Raw genomic sequence first — 23,688 nt, forward strand, 5'->3', positions numbered from 1 at the left:
AAATCCCAGCTAACTAACACACATGCAAACAAACACTTACACACACACACACACTCACGCAAACATGCACGCATACACACACATTTCCATAGTCAAAATCCCAGGTCACAAACACACGCACACACACTTTTATTGGTAAATTCTTTGCACACAAATACACACACTCACACACAAACAACCACACACACATTTCCATAGGTAAAATTTTACTTTACAAACACACATGCAAACACACACACAGACATACATGTGCACACACAACGCACACACACTTTCATAGGCAAAATCCCAATACACACACACACTTACACACACACACTTTTCCATAGGTAAAATGCCAGCGCACATGCATGCCATGCACAAACAAAACACAAACACATGCATGAATGCACACACACACACACACACACACACACACACACACACACACACACACACACACACACACACACACAAACATGCACACAAACATGCACACATACACACACACACATTTCCATAGGCAAAATCCCAGTTCACACAAACACACTCACACACACAAACACACATTTCTATTACACAAACATACACACACACACACACACACACACTATCCCTGAGAGTCCAGGCCACTGGGGAGCAATGGACGGCCATAACAGGATTTCCTTGTTAATGCACTAAACACTGCTGAAAAACAACTCCAGCTGTTGTAATATTTTCCTTTTATTAAAGCCGTGTTGCTCAGCTGTTGAGTTTCTGCAGCGTGTGTGAGGAATAACATGCATCTGCCTCAACAACATGATGGAAAGGAATAATGTTATATCAAAGATCATACAAACGTTTGGCTGAGTTCCCAGATTACAGCCTGACAATCTGATGACATCATAACACATACTGCGGTAAACATCGTGTGTGAACCCTGTAATATTGAAGGTGATGTTATGAAGGTGATTGTTAGTGAATGTATGAAGTCAGCTCTTCAGGTTCATACAGGAGTACTGATCATGGGTTTACTGTAGGCCATTGCATTATCAGCATTTCACCACTTTGAAAAGTGTGAGCAAAATATTGAAACATCACTGATAATTTTTTCGGTTCTTTTTTTGTTCAAAGTTTAAAGTGTTGTTTCTAAAGGTTTTTAAAATATTTTTTAGGCATTTATTAATAAATAATGCTCACTAGGGCTACCAGAAAAACAGCATTAGTGTGAAATACCATACAAATTTAAAAATGAATTTAAATGTATTTTTATAATTTTTTTAAATACATTTTTATTTTGTTTTATTATAATACATATTTTAGGTTTTTAAATACATTTTAATTTAATAATTTTATTTGGTTTTGTTTTGTTTCATTATTTTTTTCTTTTTCTTTTTCTTTTTATAATTTTTATACATTATTTTATTTTTAGAATCATTTTTGTTTTTTAATACATTTTTATTTTATTTTATTAAAATAATATTTTACGTTTTTAAATGCTTTTTATTTGATTTAATTTAGTTTTTATTTTATTTTATTTTTTTGTTTTTTTAATACATTTTTATTTTATTTTATTTTAATATTTATTTTAGATTTCTAAATACATTTTTATTTTATTTAATTTTGTTTTATTTTAATAACAATTTTTAGTTTTTAAATAAATTTTTATTTATTTTATTATAACAATAATTTAAATTTTTTAAATAATTTATTATTTAATTTTGTTTTGTTTCATATTAATATTTTTCTTTTCTTTTAATAATTTTATACATATTTATTTTGTTTTATTCTAATATATAAATATATATATATATATATATATATATATATATATATATATATATATATATATATATATATATATATATATATATATATTGTTTTTTTTAGTTTTTATAAATTTAAATTTAATTTTCTCTTTATAATTTTCTTTTATAAAATTTTCTTTTATTTAGTTTTATTTCGCTTTTTTATTTTATTTAGTTTTGTTTTATGTAGTATTTTATTTTAATTTATGGTCACATGATCCTTCAGAAATACTTGTAATCATATGGTGTGTGTGTGTGTGTGTGTGCGTGTGCATGAGTGCATGTGTGTGTGCCTGCGTGTGTGTGTTAGTGATAAGCCGTGTCTGTCAGCATTTGTTGACACAGATGGGCTGTGTTTATTTATCTGAGAAGCCAATGACGACTGTGAATCAAGAAATAGAAACACTCCACAGACTTAGTTTGCTTTTCTCCCTGTCAAGTTCAAAGGGTTGTTTTGGAAGTTTTCTGTTGGTGAAATCAGTATTAATGTCAGTGTTTGTGTGCCTCTGCAGAAGGAGTGTGCGAACTTCATAAAGGTCCTGCAGCCATTTAATCAGACGCACCTGTATGCGTGCGGGACCGGAGCCTTCCATCCCGTCTGTGCACATGTGGAAGTGGGCAAACGCTCAGAGGTGAAAGCAGTTTTTCTGTCACATTATTAAATATGTAGAGGCTTTGGCCTAGTTGATACTATAAATGAATGTTACATTTTCTTCTCAATATATTTATCTCCTTTATACCAAGTAGTGCTGGAATCCTCTTTATTCATATTCTGCACTGGGAAAATTGATTTTAAATGTTTTTTTTAATTGCTTTAAGAATTAAAAAAAACAATTAAAGTATTACAGCATTTGTAATTTTCTAAAAGGTAATGTTTTAATATGCAAATGAGGCTATATTTTATTAAAATTGCACTTGTTTGCATACATTTCTTGAACATAATTACGAACATTGGATGAATTGTTTCAAACTTCTTGATTAATTTATTATTATTTTATTTATTATTATTATTATTATTATTATTATTATTATTATTACATTTTTAGTGTATTTATTTATTGTAAATAAAAGGTTTTGGTAATGCTTTATTATAATTTAAAATAGGTGAAGTTTTACAAAATTGTTTCGAGAGGAGCGTGTGATATAATTGATCATGGCAGGTCTCTCATCCATGTTCAGCTATAATCCAATCAGCTTGATCCAAGCCTATAATAAAATAGACTAATTTCACCCTACTGCCTCATTTTCCTTTTGGAAGAACCACCCCTTCCACCCCACCTCCTCCTTTTCCTTCTTTTACTAGGGGGAGCTCTCGAGACCTTCCTGATCTCTGACTCAGTTATATGCTTATTGACCAGGCGGGAGCCCTGGGCTCAATTATCTCCAAGCTCAGGGTTCTCCCCTGGGACAGTGTGTAAGTGTGAACTCTTGAAAGTGTTATTAACAAACCATTAACTAAGACTATTAATACAACTAAACTAAACTACTAATTTGGGTTTGATACTTTTTTCGTAAGTACTGAAAAACTATTTATATCTTAATAATAGACAGGTAAAAAGACCGTAGTTATTAGTGTGAATTGTGGCTTAAACTATTACCAAGTATTATTTAAGTATTACCAAACCTTTATATAATTTGCAAAATTATATATAAACATGGTTTTCTGTTATAAATACAACAACTTTAGAATATATATATCTTGGATGTTTTCTTACATTAGACTGAAGAAATAAGCATTTTATAAGCTTTAAATATGAATTCATAAGCTTTTATGAATTTAAATAATTGATCAGCATTGTAGGGCATTTTCAGGGATGATCTGAGATGATTCTGTGCTTGTTTCTGTGCAGGACAACACCTTTCGGCTTGGGTCGAGTTTTGAGAACGGCCGTGGAAAAAGCCCGTATGACCCCAAACTGCAGACGGCATCCATGCTGATCGGTAATTTAGCTAGTCAAATAAATTGCTCTTTCTCTTTTTAATGATTTATTTAATTTTAACATTTTAAATGTTATTTTATTATTTAGTTTTATTTCATTTATTTTATTTTTATTTATTTTTCATTTTTATATCATTTATTTTTTTATATTTTTTTACTTGATCCACATGAAACCGGTACCAATTGACATACTTTGCAAATCAAGAATTTTACATCCGTGAAAACATCTTTTTTTTGTGTTAGTCACGATCACCAGCGATCTAGTCCTTGCAGATCACTGAAAAACTACACTTTTGTCAATGAACTGAACTACAAATACTGTCATGCACCTCACACACACCAGTTCCTGATTTCACTGATTACTCACAGCTGGAAGCTCATAATTACCTGTTATGACTTTATATACATCTGACTCACACTTACACTTTGCTTAGTCTTTTGTAACAGTTCTGGTAACGGAGTTTAGGACTCAAATGCAGCGTCTTTATTTACAAGAATAATCAGTCAGGCAATGGTCAATCACAGGTACATACAAAGCAATCCAAAAGAGTAGTCGAGTCACAGGCGAAGAGACAGTTCCAGGCAGCTAACAGCAAAAATGAATAAACAAAGCGAGGTTCTCGAAACACAGCACAAAAAACAAGCAAGCAAGCAAGCAGGAAAACTATTTGTAATGCTACAGGTAAGCACTTAAACATGAGCTTTCAGCTGTGAGTAATCAGGGCAATCAGTAACTGGTGTGTGTTTGAGGTGCATGATAGTATTTGTAGTCGAGTTGATAGACAGAAGTCTGGTTCTCCAGTGATCTGCATGGATTAGATTGCTGGTGATCGTGATAATGTTCAACAGAAGGAATAAAAGGAGAACAGTTTTGAACAAATGGAAAGTGAGTAAAAGTATAGAGTAAAAACCAGCAACCAGTGACCCAATTTAAATCTAAAAAGAAAATGGAAATAGTAATCATAATAATTAACCTATTATAACTATAAAATGTTACATCCAACTCATCATCAGTATCAGTTGTGTTGTGTTTACCCAGCAGGTTTATTTGGCACTCTGATGAATGAATTCAACTATAGTTGGTTATATATAGTTAGTTAGAGAGAATGAAACAGAACTGTTTTTGTCTGTGTGTCTGTTTTTCTCTGGTTCATGTGTTCTGAATGGGAACTCGACACCCTTGATTAATGGTGTCTGATGGAGGATGACCAGCGCAGACTGTGCTCCACCTGCAGAGCGTTGTACTGTTAAATCTCTCAGCTCAGATTAAAGGTCACTCACGACCAAACTCGCTCACGCCGTCCCCGAGCGTGAAATTACCAGAGCCTGTTGACTGTCACACCTCTTTGAGTCCTCACATGAGCCGCTGGTAAAGGGGACATATCGTGAAAATCTGACTTTTTCCATGTTTAAGTGCTATAATTGGGTCTTCGATGGATCCACCAACCCACACAATGTGGAAAAAAGACAATCCTGTAACCTTATTTTAATAACCTTTTTTCTGGAAGCATGTGGAAAAATTACCCATTTAGATTTTGCTCCCCTTGTGATGTAGGAAGGGGATTTTATTATTATTATAAAGTAGTTTTCCCTTTTAATCTGCATGTTTTCATCTATAGTTCCACTGCAGTAGTACATCATTTCTTTTTTTACTATTTTTACAGTCTGTGTCAGAAAAAATAATAATAATACAAATGTTTTGTCCACCGTAGTGGACTTTGTGGTTGAATTTAAATATTTTTAGGAAATGTGCTGAAGAATGTTAACAAAGATTTCTATACTGTATTTGGGCAAAAAAGAAATCAAAAATCTAATTACTAAATATTTTCTGAATGTTTCCAAAATTCCTTTATGGATGTACAGTTGAAGTCAGAATTATTAGCCCCCCTGAATTATTAGACCGCTTGTTTATTTTTTCCCCAATTTCTTTTTAACGGAGAGAAGATTTTTTTTCAACACATTTCTAAACATAATAGTTTTAATAACTCATTTCTAATAACTGATGTATTTCATCTTTTCCATGATGACAGTAAATAATATTTTACTAGATATTTTTCAAGACACTTCTATACAGCTTAAAGTCACATTTAAAGGCTTAACTAGGTTAATTAGGTTAACTAGGTAGGTTAGTGTAATTAGGCAAGTTATTGTATAACAGTGGTTTGTTCTGTAGGTTATCAATAAAAAAAAAATTATCTTAAAGGGGCTAATAATTTTGTCCCTAAAATTATTTTAACAAATTAAAAACTGCTTTTATTCGAGCCGAAATAAAACAAATAAAACTCTCCAGAAAAAAAATATTATCAGACATACTGTGAAAATTTCCTTGCTCTGTTAAACATCATTTGGGAAATATTTTAAAAAAGAAGAAAAAATTTTGAAGGGGGCTAATAATTCTGACTTCAACTGTACTTGTTAATATGTTGTGTGGCTAAATTGAGCTAATGTTGTTCAGGTTTATCCTGAAAATCCTCACCATCAGCAAAATTCATAAAAACATTATGGATCGTATAGTCAAACTATTTATGTTTTCTGGAAAGATTATTTTACTAATAGCGTAAGGTTTATTTTTATGGTCAGATCATCAGAATAGAGCAGTAACATGCTACTAGATTATTTTAATAATTTTTACTACACAACAACTACATAAATGTCTCCACTAACTAAGGGCAACTTTGTGAGGAACTTTGAGTTGAAATAACACACATACAGTATTTTTGGGACACCAGCGATGTATTTTATGAAATCTGTGTCACTTTTACACAAGTTTATTCAACCAAGACACCATTTCCTTTTATTAACCTATGCTTTACTCATCCATGTTTAGCGCACAATTACCCTAGTGAACACGTGTTTTTGATCTTCAGATGGGGAACTGTATGCTGGGACATCAGCTGACTTCATGGGCCGGGACTTTGCCATTTTCCGAACTTTAGGAAAACACCATCCCATCAGGACGGAGCAGCACGACTCCAGATGGCTCAACGGTAAGACACATTTATATATATATGATTTAATTTCAAAAAGATATATACACACACAGTTGAAGTCAGAATTATTAGCCCCCCTTTGCATTTTTTTTTCTTTTTTAAATATTTTTCAAACATTATGTCTGATAATTTGTTTTTTGCTGGAGAAAGTCTTATTTGTTTTATTTTAGCTAGAATAAAAAAAAAATAATAATAATTTTTTAAACATCATTTTAAGGACAAAATTATTAGCCCTTTTAAGCGATTAATTTTTTAGATAGTCTGCAGAACAAACCACCATTATACTATAGCTTGCCTACTTACCCTAACCTGCCTAGTTAACCTAATTAAACTAGTTAAGCCTTTACATGTCACTTTAAGCTGTATTGAAGTGTCTTGAAAAATATCTAGTCAAATATTATTTACTGTCATCATGGCAAAGATAAAATAATTCAGTTATTAGAATTGAGTTATTAAAGCTACTATGTTTATAAATGTGTTGAAAAAATCTGTTCTCAGTTAAACAGAAATTGGGGATAAATAAACAGGGGGATAATAATTCAGGGGGGTTAATAATTCTGATTGCAACTGTATATATAATTTGATGACCGCATTTCTGTACTTTAAAAAAAAAAATATGGGAAAATTTATTCATTCATACATTTTGCTTCAGCTTAGTTCCTTATTTATCAGGGGTCGCCACAGAGGAATGAATCGGCATTGCAATATTTAATATAGAGTAAAAACAAAAGTGTGTAAACATAGTAAATCAAATAAAAACAGACATAGTTAAGTAAGATGAAGTATGATATTATAAAATACAATAAAAACATTAATAAATAATCATTTTAAGAGATCAGTGTAAATGATATTTGTGTCTTTATGCCTCTTAATTATGATTATGTGTCTCAAAATGTGTCTATTTATATCACAGTGTGATTTAAAGTGATGTGCCTTCTAACCATTTAATTTAATAATTGAATTACTGTTTTATATGTGAGAATCAGGTCCATAAAATAAATGAAACATGAAATTGCTACCAATGGAAAAAGACACAATATAAAATACAATTATTTCATTTCAAGCCAAAATGATGATAAACATATAGCTTATGGTTATATATCGATTATATTTCCTATATAAAAATGGTAAAGAACAAAGGATAGAGGAATGGGATTTTTAATCTCCGTTGAAGAAGCTATCAGATATCACCTTTGATTGTGTGTGTGTGTGTGTGTGTGTGTGTGTGTGTGTGTGTGTGTGTGTCTGTGTGTGATGGAATTCGGATTATATAAATAGTAAATTTCGTCATTTCCTCATACTTCTCTTTCTGTTAACTGAATTAGCCATTAAAAAAGAAAATAAAAGCCTCTGGCTCCAGTGAACATGTTTTGTGTCATACAAGCATGCATGTGTGTGGTAAAGAGACCATTGTGTGTATAGGTCATTGTGAGCTTGTGCTACAGTGATGGTGAGTTGTAAAGTATGTGTTTTCTTTCACCCCAAACATCTATAAAAAACAAGCTTAGATTTTTATGTGTTTTATTTCATTTGTTTTGTTGTGCGTCCAGATCCTAGATTTGTCAGCGTCCATCTCATCCCAGAGAGCGACAACTCTGAAGATGACAAGATTTATCTGTTCTTCCGCGAAAACGCCATTGATGGAGAGCAAATCAGCAAAGCCACACATGCCCGAATTGGACAGCTGTGTAAGGTACAGAGACTCGACAAACACGCATAACATCACTAGAGTTCCATCAACCTATTCTCAAGCACATTTTGGAATATCACATTAAAAAAATGCTTGGTGGAGGCAGTGGCGCCTGCAGCCATATGGCCGTACACACTGTGTGCACCTACCATGAGAGGGTGCAAATTATTGCTGCTTTTTTAATTAATTTATTTATTTACATAATTTAAATTGATTATATAGACAATGGGATTGAATAAAGTAATATTTAAATTCTTTTTCATATGTAAAGATATTTGCGTATTGCTCTACATCTTGTGTGTATTAAGCAGTGTGTAAGCGAGGCGCACAACTAATATGCTCTGCGCTGGACTTTAGACTGACTTTGTTCTGGTCTATTGAACAGACTAGTTTCTCAAAATAGCAACGCGCCAGCAATGCAACTCAACACGCCTCCCTTTTTTAGATCAGAACGCCTATGGGGGCACATATGAGCGCAAACGCATTTGCTATTTAAACAGCGTGGTGCAAAACGTTAAAACGACTCTTGCGCCGAGCTAAAACTAGCAAACAACAATTGCGTCACGCCTTGCGCCACATTGCGCCGGGTGTGTGATGGGGCCCAATGTCTGCTTAACTTTTTTTGCAAAACATTACACACAGGGATTTGTAAAACTCTACACACAGTTCGACACCTTAAAAACAGATAAGGATTGTGAGGTTACTTCCTTGTCATTACAAAGCCCCGGATTGCCAATGACCACGCTAATGAATAAATTGGATAAACACATCCACAAGGTGTGGAAGCACACATGTGCTAATTTGAAAACGCAGCACTCATGTGTGCTATAAAAGGCAGCAGGTGAGTACACCTGTATTCATCAAAAATAGAAGGAGCTAGAAGAAGAGTGAGAATGAGAGGGGGAGCTCAAAGAGGAGAAGAAGGATGTAGAGGAAGAGGCCTAGGTAAAGGAAGATGTAGGGAAGGATTTGAAGAGTTGATAGAACTTGAACAAAGAAGACGAGGACCAAATTTGACTCAAGAAATCTCTGCAACACTTATTGACCATGTTGTCAACCATGGACGGACACTGCAATCCTGCAATCACTGCAAGAATTCAACCAAATCTCAGCAGAAATACTGAATTTCTTGAGTTGAAATAAATTCTTGAAATATTGAGTCTGCAGCATCAGTGTTGTGCAGTGCTTGATAAGTTTATAGTAGGCCTATTTGTATATATTCTCCCTATATCTCAAAGTAATCATGAAGAATGTTGTTGGTTTTGTTTTGTCATTGATATGATCCCTTACACAACAATGTCTGCCCAAAAATCTAGCACATGTTATTTCCTAAAATTAGTTTTTTTTTTACAAATGTGTTTTTTATTTATCACAGCAGTGTGAAACTGTCTGCAATAGTGTCTAATCATTGAGGACTGTGTTGGTTAAATGAAAACTACTAGCATTTTCACAAATATGTCTATAAGTTTGTATGTTTTGTAAACAATCTAGGAATTCTGCAATTTGAGTGTGGTCTTTAAATAATTGTGATTACATTTTGAAAAAAAGAGCCAGGTTTTCAAAAATGTGTGTAAACAACTGAAAAAAAAACTGTAACGTCTTCTCGGACATCATCATCAATATATTTTTTATATATAGTGTTGCTAAATACTGTATAAACAATAATATATACTATTTCACAAATATGGCAAATGAGATGGGCAAATAGGGATCATTGTTTCATCCGATTTTAATACAATTAAGACAATACTCTGATTAAAAGTCTGTTAAATTGCATGTTAACAGCAATTTTTGATTAATTCAATCCAATTAAGGTCATAATCGAATTAAACATAAATTGAATTAAATGTGGAGAAATACACAAGACATGTGGAGTAATTCAATTTTAGTGGCATTACTGAAGTGCAGTACAGACATGTAAACACCGTTATCAAACTATTATCAATGTGTAGCGTTTTGCGACAGGATAGTCTAAACACACACGGCTGTTTGACACTATTATCTGTACCTACTGAGTCAGTAAAGGACCACAGAGACCTGCATCAAGAAATGCGGAGGTTTTTTTTTTCCCATATAGCATGCTCCAGAGGAAACGTGTATTATATGCTGTAACATGTGAAACGAGATCCTGAAAGGAGCATTAAAAAAGCAACTCATGTAAACACCTTAATCATATTATTGTCTTATTCAGATTAAGGCAAATAATTTGATTACTGATGTCCATGTAAACGTAGTCAGTGTTTACATAGTAGACATTTAATCAGAGTATTGTCTTAATTGTATTTAAATTGGAGTATTGGTCTTTGTGTAAACTTACTCATTGGCTTATTTAGATAATTGTAAATAATTAGATTACTGTCGTCCATGTAAACAAAGTCACATAGTCAACTTAAGAGATGCCTAAAATGTCACAGAAGCCATCAGCCGAGAGAACAAAGACTCCTCTGTGGAGAAAATGTGAGACTCTGGCAGACTCTTTGGCTCAGCTCAAGTGCTAGTCTACAGCTAGAAAGGTGTTCTCAATTACAGAGCGCTCGGTATTCCGGTATGACTGGAATCCTCCCTGCACCGGCGCAGACAATTGTCTCATTATGCAGAGTGTGCGTTTCGTTTATGCAATACATTTTTCCAGCCCTGCTAATTAGAGCTGATCAATCCACAGCAAAAGTGGGACTGTTTATATTGCTCATGCGTTTCCATGCCAGGTTTTGGTGTAAAGCTAGATTGCAGACAGGTGTGTATACACACGCCTATCTAAACCGATCAGTTATCAGTACTAATTGTCTGTTAATAAAGGCTGTATGTAATGATATAGAACTTTAACATAGGAAAGCTGCGGTCACACTAGAGTTTTAGTTTGCGAAATTCTGTAGCATGGCGCTGTGAAAAGGGGCGGAATTAAACAAGATGATTAGACATTTAGAAAAAGCGAGCGATTGGTCCTTTCTGTCCAGACAGGTCATTCATTCATTCATTTTGTTGTCGGCTTAGTCCCTTTATTAATCTGGGGTCGCCACAGCGGAATGAACCGCCAACTTATCCAGCAAGTTTTTACACAGCAGATGCCCTTCCAGCCGCAACCCATCTCTGGGAAACATCCACACATACACACACACACTCATACACTACGGACAATTTAGCCTACCTAATTCACCTGCACCGCATGTCTTTGGACTATGGGGGAAACCGGAGTACCCATGAGGAAACCCACGCGAATGCAGGGAGAACATGCAAACTCCACACAGACCCAGCTACCTTCTTGCTGTGAGGCTACCCACGTGCTACCCACTGTGCCACTGCGTCGCCCCCCAGAGAGGTCATGTTTCGATTTTTTGATTGGTCTCATACAGTCAAGTGATGCAACTTTGCAGGTCAGAATTCACCAAGCTTGAACTTTGCAACACAACAAACTGCGAAACTGCGCATAAGATTGCATTGAAGTCTATAGGGAGAAAAGTGCAGTGTGACCACAGCTTGAATCTGTTTGTGATTTGTGAAATCAACTTTTCCTTGATCTTTTGTTATGTATGAGGTCTATTAAAACAAGTTTTACAATGCAAAACGTCCCTGTTAGTCCAAAAACAGCTTTTATTACAACCAGGCTGCCAAAAATGAGTCGTTTTGTTCTTGCTCCTCTTCATTATGCATTGTTATGCACAAGGCTGTCTGGCTGTTTATTTTCAACTATGTAAACGCCTCAGCAGATTGATGTAATGACATTGTTTATGATTATTAGCAGATAAAATGTTGCAAACAAGTTTGCAAACTGTCTTAAAAGACTGGTCGAAAGATGTGAAAATCTTATAATAAAGATTATGAGTCTTTAGAAGTTTAAACTGTCTAAAACAGTATATGATGTTATGTAGTGTTAATGATTTTCTTTCAGACACATCAACTTATTTGAAGTAAATGTGAAGTAAACACTACATAACAGAAACAAAAGTAAATCATTTCTGGTTTGTATTTGACAGAATGATTTTGGAGGCCACAGGAGTTTGGTGAACAAATGGACCACCTTTCTGAAGGCCCGTTTAGTCTGCTCAGTTCCTGGCCTCAACGGCATCGATACACACTTTGATGAACTGCGTAAGTATGAAAAACAATGTTTTACTTGTTTAACATGTTTGGTTGACAACTTACAGCACCTCACTCTGATCATTTCCAGAGGACGTGTTTCTCATGAGCTCTAAGGATCCTAAAAACCCCATTATCTATGCTGTATTTACAACATCCAGGTAATAAAACATCCAATTTACACCACAGTATACTGTTATATAACTGCATATTCTGTTATCTTCTATTCAGAGCATGATAATTGTGTTTTAGGTCCCTAAAGATGAACCTGTGAAGCAGTTGGTAATTGTTGTTTCTCTGTTTGCAGTAATATTTTTAAGGGTTCTGCGGTCTGCATGTACAGTATGGCAGATATCAGGAGAGTGTTTTTGGGCCCATATGCCCACCGTGATGGACCCAATTACCAATGGGTACCATTTCTGAGTCGAGTACCATATCCAAGACCTGGCACGGTAAGATGGCCATTCAGAGCTAATGTACATCATACCTTTTTTATGGCTCAAATCAAAGTGAAAGGTCTGCTTGTATCCTAACATGTTCTCCCGAATCTGAACAGTGTCCCAGCAAAACATTTGATGGTTTTGAATCAACAAAGGACTTTCCTGATGATGTCATCACGTTTGCCAGAAGCCATCCAGCCATGTACAACCCAGTGTTTCCTATCAACAACCGTCCAATCATAATCAAAACTGATGTGGATTACCAGTTCACTCAGATAGTAGTGGACAGGGTTGAAGCAGAGGATGGCCAGTATGATGTCATGTTTATCGGCACCGGTGAGTTGAATAATGTTTTTTGGTGACGCTGTGCTTTAAATAGTTTATTTTGGTGGTCCCCTTTAGATGTTCTGTTGATTATAATTAGGCCCACACAGTTTTCTGCAGATTTCTTTAGTCTATCTTTGTGTTAATTTATTTAAGAAAGTAAATATATGCAGTTGAAGTCAGAATTATCAGCTCACCTGAATGAATAGCCCCCTGATTATTTTTTCCCTGGTTTATTTTTAACGGGGAGAAGATATTTTCAACACATTTCTAAACATAATAGTTTTAATAATGATTCATATGAACTGATTTATTTTATCTTTGCCATAATGACAGTAAATAATATTTTACTAGATATTTTTCAAGACACTTCTAAACAGCTTAAAGTATCATTTAAAGGCTTAACTAGGTTAATTAGGTTAGCTTGGCAGGTTAGGGTAATTAGGCAAGTTATTGTATAACGATGGTTTGTTCTGTAGACTACTGAAAAAAAATTGCTCAAAGGGGCTAATAATTTTGTCTTTAAAATGTTTTTTTTTTATTTAAATAATACCTGCTTTTATTCTAGCTAAAATAAAACAAATAAGACTTTCTCCAGAAGAAAAAATATTATCAGACATGCTGTGAAAATTTCCTTACTACTGAAAATTTCCAACTACTAATATTAGGCACCTTTTACACCACTTTATTTGTTTAAAAATACATTAAAAAAACAAAGCATTTTGAAAATGCTAAATACCCCATTTTGTTTGTAAATGCTAGTGTACTGTTTCAATATCGATGAACCAAAACACACACTTTTGAAAACAGAGGCATGGCTATCCACAATCACTCTCTGACTGGTCTTCTGTAATATTGGTTCATCAAGCCTCTCACTAACTATTAAACAAGAAAACAAGTACGGATGCCATCAAGATGTAAATTAAAAGGCAGTAATAATGCCAGTATAGACGAGGAGTGTTTTCATTCGAAAAGGTCATTTTAATGTTAAAAATATTGGTGTAAACACAGACTTAATCAGATTGTATTTTGCTTACAGGGATTTCTGATGGTCCATCAGTAGACAACCTCTTGACTTTAACAATAATTGACTAGAGCAAAAAGCTACTGGGAAATTCACTTTTTACTTTTTTACAAAACATCCACTAATACTCTATTGAACGTTAAATAATTTGCTGTACTTAGAAATAACCAAATATCTGAAAGGAACCATCAAACTAAAGTGATTTGTTTTTATTTTTATAATACACTTTATGTAAAATACAAGTTGTTATTTTTCTACCATAGACATGGGCACAGTCCTTAAGGTGGTTTCCATCCCAAGAGGAACATGGCATGACCTTGAGGAAGTCCTGTTGGAGGAGATGACTGTGTTCAGAGTGAGTTAATAGAGTTTATATGTGCAGAGTTTTTTCTCCTTTAGAAAACCATATACTGCACATTCTACCCTATAGCATGTTCAAAATGATTTATTATGTTCCCCTTTTTTATACTGACAATTTCTTGTGATACTTTAAGGATAAAAATATTTTCTCCTTTTGACTGACAAATTTTTTATAATATTCATGATGTCAATTAAACATCATTAAAACACTCTTTTTTAACAGGAACCAACTGCTATCACTGCCATGGAGCTTTCAACAAAACAGGTTAGCATTTTTAGAGCTTGAAACAACTGATCTCTTAATTCAGTGAAGGTAGTAAAACCAACTTTTCATAAGTGGCAGCATTAAACATGATTTGATTTGGCAAGTCTTAGGAGCATAATTGGTATTATACAGTAGGTGAGGAGCAGGGGAGCAGGGCAAAATAGACAATGTTTTAAAGAAAACAAAGATTCTCATTCACTGATAACTGTGTACAAGTGTAGATAAACAGATTAGATAGATAGATAGATAGATAGATAGATAGATAGATAGATAGATAGATAGATAGATAGATAGATAGATAGATAGATAGATAGATAGATAGATAGATAGATAGATAGATAGATAGATAGATAGATAGATAGATAGATAGATAGATAGATAGATAGATAGATAGATAGATAGATAGATAGATAGATAGATAGATAGATAGATAGATAGATAGATAGATAGATAGATAGATAGATAGATAGATAGATAGATAGATAGCTTGAAAAATATTCATGTAGCTCAGCATTTTGTTGACACAGGTGTTATACCGTACACCAGCTAGATTTATCATGTAGCAAAAACTTAACACAGCTCTCAGACTAGGTTACACACACACAAATACACACACATATGCTTAGTTGGCCTCAGTCTACATTACGCAGAGCAGGAGCTGCTGTCACAGTCAGTCACACAACGCGACAACACGAGGTTTTGCCATTAGAGGCCACACACACACACACACACTCACAGCAGCTGCTTTTACATTAAGGAGTGCAGTGTGAGCTCCCCTTTAGGCGGTGTGAATAATCAAGCAGACACTGAGAGCTTATCTAAAGGCATATATAATTAAACAGCTGGGTATGAAACGGTGAAAACTTCCCTTATCCTCAGTCAAGCAGTCATTAACTCTGTCACATCACAACAAAAAACTTTGTGGTTCCTGTTTCAGGGAAGTCACAGTGTCTTGGCTTTGTCTTTACAGCAACAACTCTATCTTGGATCTGCCATCGGGGTTTCTCAGATGCCACTTCATCGATGTGACGTCTATGGGAAGGCCTGCGCTGAATGCTGTCTGGCACGTGACCCTTACTGCGCATGGGATGGCTCTCAGTGTTCCCGATACTTTCCAACAGCTAAGAGGTACAATGAGGATACACAGAAACACTCCACAGTTGATCTGAGATGAAGATGACAGATGACATTTTTTCCACAGTGGGCTCTTGAGTTCGTCTTAGGTTTTTTTTTAATACATGCCTATTATAATTCAATGTGTGTGTTTTCTGTATGTGTGTGTGATAACATTTAATTCAAACAAACTTTTAGTAATGACATTGCTATTTAAGGCTCAAAACCAAAACACTATGATATTAATAGAATATCTGTTTTTTTATTTATTATTAATTATTAATACTATTTTACTATTATATTTAACACTAATATTCATTTAATATAAATACTAATGTTGTATGTATATATATATATATATATATATATATATATATATATATATATATATATATATATATATATATATATATGGTGTGTGTGTGTGTGTGTATATATGTATATGTGTGTGTGTGTGTCTATATATATGTGTCTGATAATATTTTTTCTTCTGGAGAAAGTCTTATTTGTTTATATATATATATATATATATATATATATATATATATATATATATATATATATATATATATATATATATATATATATATATTCAGGCCACTTTATTAGGTGCACTTTACCATTACTGTGTTGGATCCCCTTTTGGCTTCCAAACTACCTTAATTCTTCATAGCATAAATTCAGCAAGGTACTGGAAATATTCTTTAGAGATTGACATGATAGCATCACGTAGTTGCTGCAGATTTGTTGGCTGCACATCCATAAAGCGAATATCCCAGTTCACCACACCCCAAAGCTGCTCTATTGGATTGAGATCTGACGACTGTGGAGGCCATTTGAGAACAGTGAACTCATTGTCATGTTCAAGAAACCAGTCTGAAATGATTCACGCTACATGACATGGTGTGTTATCCTGCTGAAAGTAGCCATCAGAAGATGGGTATACTGTGGTCATAAAGGGATGGACATGGTCAGCAACAATATTCGGATAAGCTGTGGCATTAAAATGATGCTCAATTAGTACTAATGGGTCCAAAGTGTGCCAAGAAAATAACCCCCACACTATTACACCACCACCAGCCTGAACAAAGCAGAATGGATTCATGCTTTCATGTTGTTGAAGCCAATTTCTGATCCTACCATCTATATGTTGCAGCAGAAGTCAAGACTTGTCAGACCAGGCAACATTTTTCCAATCTTCTATTGTCAAATTTCATATAGGCCTGTGCAAATTGTAGCCTCAGTTTCCTGATCTTAGCTGACAGGAGTGGCCCCTGGTTTGGTCTTCTGCTGCTGTAGCCCATCCGACTCAAGGTTCAACGTGTTATATGTTCAGAGATGCTCTTCTGCATACCTCGGTTGTAACGAGCATGGTTATTTGAGTAACTGTTGCCTTTCTTACAGCTCGAACCAGTCTGGCCATTCTCCTCTGACTGGCATTAACAAAGCATTTGTGCCCACAGAACTGCCGCTCACTGGATATTTTCTCTTTTTCAGACCATTCTCTGTAAAACCTACAGATGGTCGTGCGTGAAAATCCCAGTAGATCAGCAGTTTCTGAAATATTCAGACCAGTCCGTCTGGCACCAACAACCATGCCATGTTTAAAGTCTCTTAAATCACCTTTCCTCCCCATTCTGATGCTCAGTTTGAACTGCAGCAGATCGTCTTGACCATGTCTACATGCCTAAATGCATTGAGTTGCTGCCATGTGATTGGCTGATTAGAAATTTGCGTTAAGGAGCAGTTGGTGTACCTAATAAAGTGACCGGTTAGTGTTGTTTGCCAAGCCATACTTTTTTCACTTTTCAAATTAATATTTTAGTTTTTAGTTTTCTTGAAATAAAAAAGTTACTAGTTATCAACTATTATCTTTATCAAATTTGAGTTTCAGGTAACCTAAGCCTGAACATTATGAGTTTTGAAAGCACTTTTCAGTTCTTGACCTTATTATTTCCAGTTAACCACAGCCTGAACATTAGAAGTTTTGCAAGCACTTTTCACAATATATCATATCGCATTTTAAGTTCTTGACCTTAATATTTGAGGAGTCAAATCCTTGAACTCTGTCCATTGAGGCACTCAGAAACACCTCAATGGTTTTCAGCAAATTTAAATTCATATCCTCTGTGCCATCTAAAGCAAACATACCCTACTTTATTCTTCATCTTCAGTTTCCAAAACCAAGATCAGGACAGGTCTCACAGTTACAGCCCATGCCATGTTCCAGTAGCAGATAATATTTGTGGACGGGCTTCTTCTCAGAAAGGCTCTTTGTATGCTACTGGTGTTGAAAAGGCCTCACATATTGCCAACATTACCAGACTGCCTCAAATGAACATTCAGGACAAGACGTCTCGAGATACGTCTTTTCATAAAGTTAAACAGCCCAGAGCTAAAACAGGTTTCATTTCAGACACACTTGCACTCATGTGGCGCAGAAATTGGTTTACTTCATGCAGCACGGTGAGAGGTTTTCTGCAAGACAGATGTGTGTGGGTGTCAATACGCGAGTTTCTCTCCTCTCTAATGTTCTGTGTTTGTTGTCCACTTGCAGGAGAACGAGGCGTCAGGATATTAGGAATGGAGACCCACTGACTCAGTGTTCGGATCTACAACACCACGGTAATACCAGCAGTGCTATTTGTTCATTTTTTAATCATATTTATGTGGTGTGTGTGTGTGTGTGTGTGTGTGTGTGTGTACAGATGTATGTGGTTTACAGGGAAACAAAGTTGTATATTAACATGGGCATGACTTAAATGTACTCTGTTAGGGTTTACAGGGTCACACCTCATGTCCCTGTAATTCAAAATGCTTAAAAATACTTATCGAGGTCTTTTGAAATTCAAATTTTGCTGCAGGTTTCCTGTGGGGGAGTTGGAGTTGAGCAATGTACACAAATTACTCACAGATCACTCCAAAAAATTATAATATAAATAGAGAAATAATAATTACTTAATAGAATGCCACTTTAAAGGCAGTCAGTCATCGTCCCAATAATCACTCTCAGAAGTGTTGATGCTAGAAACGTTCTGCGGCTTTGAGGGGAATCAAAGTAGTATTCAGACCCCTTTTGTGACACACGAAGTCTGGCAGGATAAAACATTACAAAATGAACATTGTGCTTGTACAGCAGACCCTTCATGTTGTTAAATGAGACTCTTCTTTTGGCCACCGAGGAGCAGAAATCCTCATAGAATTTGACTCTCTGCCCCTTGTATAAGATTTCTTTCATGGCTTTTTCTAAGCACAGCATCTTTCTCAATAAAACAATGAAAACACATTATAATCGGACAGGGATTTTGACCCTGGCAAGGTTTAGGTCAATTACTGTGATGAGCCCTGTCAATCTCCGGTGGGGCAGAAATGACATCCCGAAGGACACACACAAAAAAGTCAGTCATGAACCGCCTAATGTCCTTTCCCTCAACATCCTCCGGGAGGACAAAAACGTGAATATTTTGGTGCTTCGACTGTGAAACAAGATCCTCCACATTCTCTTTTAAACGACATTGTCCTCAGCTACCGACCTCAACTGAATATTCAAGGCCCTTTTTTTCAATATGGGTCATCCTGTCACTGTGATCGGTGACGCTGGTCTCCATGACAGTGATAGTGGATGCTTGTGCCGCCAACGAGGACCTAATAGAGGCAATCCATGAACTGAGAGACTCCAAAGATTAATTCAACAGTACAGTAAGTTCGCCAGTAATGTTCTTTTCTCAATTTATATAACTCGCCGACGAGTTTGGCAGCCGTTAGCGGGGATGTTTCATACACCATGTTGCCGTTTTCAGGGCCAAGATGGCAAACTTAGGGCTGAGAGTTATGTTTAACACCGGCATGGATTCCTTTGCTCATTGGAGCAAGATGATTGAATTTAAGTGAACTGTTGAAGAGAAAATAATTGCAAAAAATGTGATATATTTGTAAAGTAGTGAAAATTGCTTTAAAACGCTGACACCACATGTCTCTCCACTACATGACGAAACCGGAAGTCCTTGGAGTAGGGCAATGTAATAGCAATTTTTCCAGGGAATGTCCCTGTAAACATGTATAAAATTGTGTGTTTGTATAAAATGCCATTTTTGCTAACATTTTAAACATATCTTGCGTATATGACATGTATTTTATAATGTGTAAAATCCAAACATGAACTTGTATGTCATATATGTCATTTATATTGCCATATATCAGATCTCTATATAAAATAAAGTGAAATAAGTATTTTCAAGTACCATACTCAAAATTGGTCCTCTGCTTTTGACCCATGCAAGTGCACACACACAAGTGAGATGTGTTTTATAAATGAGTTACTTTTTTAAGGGATGTGAACGTATGTGTGACTTTATATTTGCAATTTAAAATAAAATAAGATTAACATAGGCCCAAGGTTGTAATATATTACTTTTTTAAAGTAACTTTAAACAACTCTGATTGAAGGAAGAGCCTCAACAAGTGTTCACAAGAGTCACATTTAAACACATGTTAATACCAGGTGGAAACAGAGCCTAACAAGTTCTAACCTAGCATTAAAAAAAAAAGCGAAGAGAATCTGTTGCTCTAGAACCAACAACAATGTTGAACTTGTAAACTTTATTATTTAACTTTATGGAAAGCATGATTACATGCTCAAAAGAAGGCAATCAGTGCGTCATGCTTCCTTCTTTGTAAAATATAATACAGGATGTGCCTGGAAACTATGTTTAAAGGCAAGGATGAAAGTTCTTTATACATGCCACACATGCCAGATTAAAGTTTAATTAAAGCTTCTGTAATGAAACGCGCTTAAAAAGGTCATTTTGCTACGTTAATGACACATGTTTAACTGCTGAGGAACTGTTCCACAGCTGTTTGCAGGAATACAAGCTCCAGAACATGCACTTAAACATGTCCACATAGATGTACATTTAACTTTCAAAACTGCTGGGTTTTGGCCTTTTAAGAAACCGCAAGGCTGTGTCGAAGGACTTACAGCATCCTTAGCTGCAAAATGCTGCTCTTTGAGCATGACCGTTAAAAAAATAAAAATAAAAAAATCACAAAGTCACTCCAGCAGGTGTTATTCTCTATATTAGTGAGCACCATTATCATTAGGCAAAGAAAATTAATCTTTGTGACCATGAAAGATAATAATATATAATACTAATCTAAAAATATAATATAATATAATATAATATAATATAATATAATATAATATAATATAATATAATATAATATAATATAATATAATTATTGGATATAGTCTTCACAGCTCTTCAATCTAATCAACTCCAATATGATTTTTTTTAAAGATAAAATCCACCAAATTGTATTGTAATATAATAATGTTTTCTGTTAAGAAATTAAAAATCAGTTTAGTTATTCTTAAATACATTTTTTTAACACCATAAATGTGAACATTAAACCACAAAACCAGTCTTAAAGGTAAATGTAACTAATAATACATTGTATGAGTCCAAAATTGTCATTTATGCCAAATATCTTTACAAAATTAAGTAAAGATTGTGTTCAATGAAGACATTTTGTAAATTCCCTACCAGAAGTATATACTTACATTGTTTATAATTAGAAATATGCATTACTAGGAACTTAAAATGTGATTGTCTTGATATTTAAACTTTTTATTGGGCTATAATAACAAATCCAATTTTTTCAGAAAAACTTCCCTTATGAATGGTTTTGTGGTGCAGTGTTACAAATGTGATAAGTTGCTTATGATTAATGCATCCTTTCTGAATAAACATCTTTTTTGTTCACACTTTACAATAAGTTTCCATAAGTTAAAGTTAGTTTATGTATTCAGACTTGTATAAACTAAGAATAAACAATACTTAATGCATAATTTATTAATCGGTGTTAATGTTCATTTCAACATTCACAAATGCAATATTTATATTCAGAGTTGGCACACTGATTTGTTGTTAATGCACTATGATTAGTTAATGCTTGGACCACTTTTTTCGACAACTTTTAAAAATGATGAACAAAGACTGTAATAAATGTATTATTCATTGTCGTTGATTAATATAAGTAACTATATAAACTATTATTAAATAATGGAAGCTCATTGTAAAAATAAGACACATCTGACCCAGATCTTTTGAACGGTTTAGTGTACATTTTGAGGTCACCAGGATCACGTTCAAGACCACACACTGATTTCCTGAGTTCTGGTCAAACACACCTCATTATAGTGGCACTGCTGAACCACAGACGTTTCATAGTTCAGACTTAAAAGGAACAGCAGAAGAAAATGAAAGACAGTGAAATAGACGTCATTTAACACAACCAGTGATCTCTCTCTCTCTCTCTCTCTTGGCCTTGGATCCCAGTAGACACACTGCGAGACACACAGCTGAGATGTAGACCTGCTGGGTGTGACTCTGTGGTGTGATTGCAGCATATGGTCTGAACTGTCAGTTTGTGTTCTCGCCGCTCATGTCCCGAATCAAGATTTCTCACTTTTTTTGTCTCTTTCTCTGTCTGAGCAGATGAGGCAGATGGCGAGACGGGCTTGCTGGATAAGACTGTGTATGGAGTTGAAAACAGCAGCTCTTTTCTAGAGTGCAGTCCTAAATCTCAGCGTGCCCTCATTTACTGGCAGTTTCAGAGACACGGGGAGGACCACAAACTGGAGGTTTGATCTTATGTATAAACAGTGAAATGTTTCATTCATTCATTTCCTTTCATCTTAACTGCCCACTATTCCAGCATATGTTTTACACAGCGGATACCCTTCCAGCTACAACCCAGTACTGGGAAACAGCAGAACTCGTACACTACAGCCAATTTAGTTCATCCAATTCACCTATAGCGCATGTCTTTGGACTGTTGGGGAAACCGCAGCACCTGGAGGAAGCTCACACGAACACAGGGAGAACATGCAAACTCCAAATAGAAATGCCAACTGGCCCAGCCAGGACTCAAACCAGAGACCTTCTTGCTGTGAGGCAACAGTGCTAACCATTGAGCCACCGTGCTGCCCAGTTTCATTCAAAAATAAGCCTTTTAATTGGTCTTTGTTTAGTTTGGCCATATTTTACTTATGCTTAACTAATGCTTGACTAGGTTAATTAGGTTACTAATTAAATCTGACTTTCGAATAAGATGTTAAACTGAGGTCCCAACTCTCTGTGGTCATTAAAAATCCCAGGATGTCCTTCGAAAAATAGTAGGGGTTTAACCCCGATATTCTGGCCAAATTTGCTCACTGACCTCAGTCCATCATGGCCTCCTAACCATCCCTATATCATAATTAGCTTCATCACTCTGTCTCACCAATCAGCTGTTGTGTGGTGTGCAGTGTGGTGCAATGTGACTGCCGTCACGTCATCCAGGTGGATGCTGCACACGGGTGGTGGATGAGGAGATCCCCCCCATTGTGTAAAGCAGTGGTTCTCAAACTTTGGTACGTGTACCACTAGTGGTACGCAGGCGTCCTTCTAGTGGTACGCGGAGGAATGAAATATGTCATGTACATGCTACATATATTTAAAATTTATCAAAAAATATGCATATAATATGCTATTTATGAATATAGCCTATATTTCTGAGGTAATCTGCTACGTTGTTTTAACTGTGCAGAGTTGTAGCTGCTTTACTGGGCCTACTACGCTACTGTATTTCAATACTGCTTATTTTTGGTGGTACTTGGAGAGACCATTTTTTTCTGAAAAGTTTGAGAACCACTGGTGTAA

At 35.0% G+C, this 23,688-nt stretch overlaps 1 protein-coding gene across 9 annotated transcripts in view; it reads left to right on the plus strand.

Annotated features, from left to right (window-relative positions):
* Positions 1 to 23,688, plus strand: part of sema3ab (sema domain, immunoglobulin domain (Ig), short basic domain, secreted, (semaphorin) 3Ab) — a 165,223-nt gene that overhangs the window by 136,589 nt on the left and 4,946 nt on the right. For 8 of the 9 annotated variants that reach the window (XR_015514153.1, XR_015514152.1, XM_087291509.1 and 5 more), the window contains 13 exon segments: positions 2,279 to 2,398; positions 3,617 to 3,707; positions 6,573 to 6,692; positions 8,246 to 8,388; positions 12,357 to 12,471; positions 12,551 to 12,620; positions 12,767 to 12,911; positions 13,016 to 13,235; positions 14,511 to 14,602; positions 14,831 to 14,872; positions 15,843 to 16,000; positions 18,543 to 18,610; positions 22,483 to 22,628. Coding sequence is in view for 7 of the 9 variants with exons in the window: in XM_087291509.1 (XP_087147635.1) it covers positions 2,279 to 2,398; positions 3,617 to 3,707; positions 6,573 to 6,692; positions 8,246 to 8,388; positions 12,357 to 12,471; positions 12,551 to 12,620; positions 12,767 to 12,911; positions 13,016 to 13,235; positions 14,511 to 14,602; positions 14,831 to 14,872; positions 15,843 to 16,000; positions 18,543 to 18,610; positions 22,483 to 22,628 (1,530 nt within the window). In the remaining 2 variants the exon portion in view is untranslated. 9 annotated transcript variants of the gene reach the window in all.

This window comes from Danio rerio, chromosome 18, assembly GCF_052040795.2.
Source record: "Danio rerio strain M-AB ecotype USA chromosome 18, GRCz13ab, whole genome shotgun sequence".
Taxonomy (NCBI): domain Eukaryota; kingdom Metazoa; phylum Chordata; class Actinopteri; order Cypriniformes; family Danionidae; genus Danio; species Danio rerio.